This window comes from Rhopalosiphum padi, chromosome 2 (genome assembly GCF_020882245.1).
Source record: "Rhopalosiphum padi isolate XX-2018 chromosome 2, ASM2088224v1, whole genome shotgun sequence".
NCBI lineage: Eukaryota > Metazoa > Arthropoda > Insecta > Hemiptera > Aphididae > Rhopalosiphum > Rhopalosiphum padi.
In genome coordinates this window covers 81,174,528-81,181,173 of record NC_083598.1, presented here as the reverse complement: position 1 = coordinate 81,181,173, position 6,646 = coordinate 81,174,528, and the positions used below count along the sequence as shown (strand labels likewise).

Sequence of the window (6,646 nt, the reverse complement as noted above, 5' to 3'; positions counted from 1 at the left end):
ATTAATTATCCTTTTTAAGAATGCCTTTTCTAAAAATTGTTGTGGCATGTTTTCTAAAACAGAGATTATATCTTTTCCTACTTCAAAAAGCTCTAATTGTCTTCTTGTTGAATTATTGTACTTAATGAAATAATTTTTGATATCATCCATAGCTTTTTTTGCTTTCATAAAATATTCATTTTTTATTGAATTATTATTTTGATTGATGATTTTATTAACATCTATAACACTTCTATAGCTGATAAAGTACATGTCTATAATAAAATAACATTCTTTAGAATATTTGACATTATTTATCGATTTTATTTTTGTAATCTTATAGTTATTACTTGGTAGATATTGTTTATTAAATAAATTTTCAAAATACCCTAAATATTTATTAAAGCATACGAATTCACTTAAATTATCGGTTATTGTTTTCAAAAAACTGATCAAATATTTTTCAAAATCAGATGCTTCGGTGTTTAATGTTTCTATATTATAATCATCTTTTTTATTCATATCATGTATATCGTCAAGATCAATTTTATATTTTTCTAATATAATGTCTAGTTTTATATCAGAATAACCCTCAAACAACATATTTATAACCTCTAGATAATGTTCATCATTTTGAAATTGATTTCGGTTTTTGGCATGCTTCAAAAGTCCAAACGCTTTAACTATATCCATAGAATAATCATTTTGTTTTTGAGATATTTTAATATCAATATTTTCTATCTTATCAATAATTGTTGTTGTTAAATACATTTTTTGCATGCCTTCTATTATTCTACTGTATAAAAGTTTCATAATTGCAGCTAAAATAGACTTCATATACCAATATATGATATTCATGTCATATGATGATTGAATTTGTTCGAAAACATTTTTAATTTGTATATGTTTACCTTCTTCATTAGTAATATTTGATTTTGTATTACCAATATCGTATGAAAAAGCTGGATCCGCTAATTGTGTTCCTACAAAATTCTGTAAAAATATGTGTTGAATAGGACAACTATCAGGTTCTAGATTGTCTTTAAACATTTCTATCCATGAAAAATGATAATTTTTTGGTTTTATTATTGAGTAGCCAAACCATTTTAAGGTTAATACATCAGTATAGAACGTGGAATTATCACAATTCAATGACAGAAAAACTTGAATTGCACTTATTTCTTCGAGAATTTCTCGGATGACTAGCATATCTGTATCATTTAATTCCTGTTGTATAACATTATAAACATATTTTTCCGATAATATTATTTCAATTTTTATTTTTAGTAATATAAATATTCTTAAAATATCATTATCTTTATAATATAGAAAATCCGAATTTGAATGAATAAAGTAATTGAATATTTGTAAGAACTCTGTTATATTTTGTACAATTTGTCTTAACATAATAAACTTATTGTTATCTTCAATTTTTTTAAATTCATTTTTGTAATCAGTATTTAAAAACTTGAGTGAGTAAAATAATGGAAAATTTAGAATGAATTCACATAAATCAAACAAAGTTTGTTCAGCCAAACTACAGCTTAATATTAAATAAAATGCATTTACTTTGTCCATTGTTATTTCATTATTTCCTTTAGTTTGTCTTTCAGGATCGAATAATATATTTATATTATATTTCAATTGAAACAATCGAATTTCTTTATTCTTCATATCGATGTTGACTTCATTAATTATTGAAGTAATATCAGCACATTTTACTGTAACTAACCACAGAAAAAAATATATATATTGTTCCACGAACAACATTTTGACTTAAATATCACTTATAAATTAAAACAAAATTTTTCTTATTAAAGGTTGTTACTGTCTTTATGCCCGTTTCTTATAATTCCTCTAGTGCCCAGACTCGTAAACACGCATATTATGTTTATTGTACATAAGCTGTTATATTTATTTGAAGAGCTGGTTAAATAAAAAATATCCAAAGCAATGCCTATGCAAGGATATATATCTTTGAAAGTTATATATTCAGTTTTCTTTGTACCCACTAGTTAAACATATAAAAATAAAATGAGCACAACGTTTTTTATAGTATCTACTATAAACTAAAACTTTTATTGATTCTTCTTGTAATTTTCAACCCTTTTCAGATGAATTTTCTACCATTTTTCCCAATTTTTTGCAACTTCTCTCCATCGTATACTCAGTTCTACTGCTTTAACATTGACCTTTTGCCAAACGAATTTTCCTTAATTACCATCTTAATAACTATGCCATCTTTTTCCCAATCGTGATCAATAAACATCAGTCGTCTTGTCATGATTTCTGCTAAAATTACCGGTCTTTGTTCTTTAGCTCTTCATTGTTATATATCCTCCATTTCCTCATATCAAATTCAATAAATGATCCATAAATTCTTCTTTTTTAAACACTGGAAGTCTTATTTCTTTAACCTTTCTTTTTATGTCTTAGAACAGTTAGAACCATGTATGGATTTGACATTCTGTTAAACTTATGGCGCTCCACATCTATATACATACTGTATACTAATACTCGTATTTATGGTATGCTTTGCTTCTTCGTTCAATTAATACATACTCATTTTTCTGTCATTGATCTGAGCCAACAACTTAATTTTTACATTATAATTTCATAATTCTATGTTATTTTGTAATGGGACTATGTCATTAGCATATATTATTAAACCCATTATCGTGTAAAATCTTCAATTATATTTATTTCTCTGACTATTTTATGTAAAACCAGATTAAAGAGTATAAGTGAAAAGCGTCTATGAAACAGAAATATTCGTGGTACCATCTGCCCGGTTTTTACAGCAACTTTTAGATTTTGAATGTATTGATTTTACAAATTTACGTATGTATTTGTGTAATAATAATTAATAATTTTTTATTATAATTTTTAGTTGTACATCGCAACGAATAAATGTTGACATTAATACAATTATTTTTTTTAAATTAATTATTTTATCGATTTGTTTTCTATATTTTTTTATAGTTGTAAATATTAAGTAAATTAATTAATTTAATTTCAGGATTTACAATACAACACTAGAAACCATTTTTAAAATTTAATTTAATAAATTAAATTCTAAAATGAATAAAATAAAATGTACAATTTTTAATTGTTCGTATTTATTTTATAAATTTAACTAATATTAAATTCATAATTAATTTTTTTATTCTTAAATTTTATAAATATATATGACAAATAAAATAATATATTATTATAAGAAATTTGGGGTGAAACACGATTGCGGACGCTTTACCTTTTATGCAACACGATTGCGGACGATCACTGTACAGCAAAAGGGATTATTTTGCACCCAAAAAATGACACGACTGCGGTCGAAATTTAATGAAACGTTGCCAAGTGGTGCGACGCAGTCTACCAAGCCCAATTTAAAATTAAAAATTTTAAATCAAAAAAAGTAAAAAACAAGCGCTCAATATAATAATATAATATAAACATTTAAAGTCTTCATGCAAATATTTTAGTTGATCAATAGCTTCATCTAATGATTTTGGAAATGTTGGGTAATGTTTTCGTCTCTTCTCATACATAATTTTCCTCGCAGTTTTTATGTCTTCTTTAACTATTAAAGTAGGTATGGTTTATTTAACTTGGCAGAAATGCAGAATACTATGCTATATTATCGCAGCTCTACAAACATATATAGGTGTACGCTTAGCAAAGAGTCAGACTACCGTAATCATAAATAACATATTATTTTAGTAAAAACCTCAAAAACCATATAATATCTTTGAAAATAAAATCACTGTGAATATATGATTTAATTTTGAAGTACCTTATTTTTTACTTAAAATGCAGAGCATAAAAGTCTTTTTTTTTGTTGTTTTGTGTTTAACAATTAAACAATTTAATGTTTTTTCAGAAAATTTTGAAACAATGCTAAGTTCTATAAAAGTTAGAAAACTACATAATGACGATTTATTTTACAAAAAAGTTGACATTTCTGAAAGAGAAAATTTAACAATATACATGTACTCTTTAACAAACGATGAAGAACAATTATTAGACAAAAATTTAAATGTATTTTACATTTACATAAACTGTAAGTTTTCTAATTGGATCGTTTATGAGTTATATAATTTTATTAATACATTTCCTTCATTTTATTATAATGAATTCCCATATAATTTTATTGAGGAAAATGTATTTAAAACACAATTTGAAAAATTAAAAGTAGACTTAGAAAATATTTTAATATATATTGAACACTTCATAAATGAATTAAACACATTTATAAGCAAAAAAACTAATTATTTATACTACAGCGACAAATCTACCTTAAATACATTGCTATTATTAAAATTAAAAATTAATTTTATTATCGCTAACACAACTAAATTATCAGATAATACTATAATTAGTATGATTCTTGAAATTATGAATGAAATCCAACGTTTTTTGATTACGAGTTGCAATGATTCGCCTCCAAATTATGAAGACACACATTTCTATGGATTTTCAATAGTAAAAGATGATTCCGAGACAGATATTATTAGTTTTTTAAAACTTATCCAAATAAATGGTTCAGAATTTAATCTAGAAAAGCAGGATATATGTACTATAAACCAAACACTATTAGGATCTACAGTAAAATCAATTTTTGATAATACTCTCCAGGCAAAAGTGTTAACTACGAAAACCAAAGGTACGCTGATAGATTATTTGGAACAAGTTCAACAATCGTACGACATGGAAAGTATATACGATTATCAGAAGAATGTTTTAACTGCAATCATAAAACTACTATACAAATTAGTCATATTGCTAGACACAGATTCCTTTATTAATAATAATCTTGAAATTAAAAGATATGTTAGTATTCTAGATGACATATTAAAAACAACTGCGGATGTTCCAATAGAATATACTAATTATATAAATAAATTGTCAAACTTATTTCATGAAGCATATAATAAAAATGATTTTATTGAAAACATTACGAATTATAATGATTCACTTAGCAGTACAATTGTATTAGATTACTCTAGACTTACTAAGATTAACGATGTTGAAAATAAATTGATGGGAACTTTAGCTGTGCTAAGACAAAACATTAAAGAACTTCATTGTTTTAATCAGTATTTTAAACAACTTCATGTTGAACACAACAGATATTACACACCATTCGCGAAAAGTACAATGATAATTGAAACCATGAAAGAAAGTGAAAAAATCTATATGGAATCATTCTGCGACTTTACCATCAATATATATAAACTATGTTTCGGAATTACTATACTTAATAATAAAAGTGCCAGTTCAGAGCAGAATAATAATATATTTTATAATGAGCTATGGAATGATTTTCAGGAAATCAAAGAATATTTATTTATATTAATCAGGAAAATAGAAACAAAAAATACGGAGCTCTTCAGAATTGCAAGTAATATAATCATTATTTTGGTAAACCGGGATAACTGTTGTAACGTTTCTAGTGATATAAAACGACTAGCGCATATAATTATGAATGAATTGAATAGGTATGGAATTAAATACTGTAAACCAGACAGATATACATTTTTGTTTTTTAATAATATATATTATAGTGAATTTGGAAATAAAAACTTCATCGCTAGAGATATAAAACAATTTTTGACTGGTCTTTCGGATAAACAAAGTGGTATTGAATATAATTATAATCATTATAATTTAAAGTTCTTGTGTCAAAATTTTGTTGAAAACTCTAAAGTTTTCCCTTATTATAAAAATCGAATAATAGTTTACTGGAAAGGAGAAAAGATTAATATTGAAGAATTTAGTGGTGTCGATAAATTGTTCATATTAAACCCTGAATTTTTATATGGATTTTATGATATTTATTTCAAATATTATGTTGCTGCGTATTTTTATGAAATAATAAATTTGCGTAATATAATAACAAATAAAAATTACAAATTGGAGAAAAATATAACAACCACATTTAAAGAAGAAGAATTTCCAGAAGGTCTGAGGTCATTTATAGTTAAAATCAAAGGCTTATTAGCCAAATTATTATTAACAATGAAATGTGATGATGAAATCAAAGTTAAATTGGAATCTAAAGTTAATAATTTGTTTCAAAATATTGAATTACAATTTAAAGAGTTTGGTTTTGTTTTTGATTACAAGTGGGAACAAATTGAAGATAATACAATCAATAAATTTATGATCATATCACAGGAAATATCTTCTAAAGTAAAAGAATTTCATGATAATTATTACTCATTAGTTAATCCTAAACCATAATTGATTGTATAAAAAATAAATTACCGCTTCTAATCTCTTTAATATCGATATTTTTTAGTATATTAAAAATATTTCAAATCCGGAAATTCCGTATTTACATAAATATAAATGAATGTATTTATTTTATATTATTGTGTATTCAATTAAAAATACTTCGGGTATACTTTGTACCTATAAGTATAGTGTCTTTTTATTTAATATTTTTTATTTTATTTCCTAAATCCATTTCTTAATATAAAAATAAAGATCAATCTTGTGATCGAACTTTTAACGTGGTGATGGTAAATACCAAGTTAACAGCGGAACGCATAAAGACTAACGCTTTCATAAATAGGTAAAGGTAAGTTATAATTATAAACTAAATACGGTACCTATTCGTTAGTATTATTCAATTTTAAATAACCGATCTAGAATAGAGACAATA

General features: G+C 24.5%; 1 protein-coding gene across 1 annotated transcript; it reads left to right on the top strand.

Moving 5' to 3' along the window:
• Positions 1-3,812: 3,812 nt before the first annotated feature.
• On the top strand, positions 3,813-6,402 carry LOC132920984 (uncharacterized). Its single transcript, XM_060983763.1, has 2 exons — positions 3,813-4,039; positions 4,615-6,402. Exon 2 carries the CDS (start codon positions 4,687-4,689, stop codon positions 6,220-6,222), a length of 1,536 nt encoding a protein of 511 aa, XP_060839746.1. The 5' UTR covers positions 3,813-4,039; positions 4,615-4,686; the 3' UTR covers positions 6,223-6,402.
• The last annotated feature ends 244 nt before the right edge of the window (positions 6,403-6,646 follow it).

Excerpts from the sequence above, each read along its gene's own strand:
- LOC132920984 (XM_060983763.1), top strand. The coding sequence starts at position 4,687 with ATGGAAAGTATATACGATTATCAGAAGAATGTTTTAACTGCAATCATA.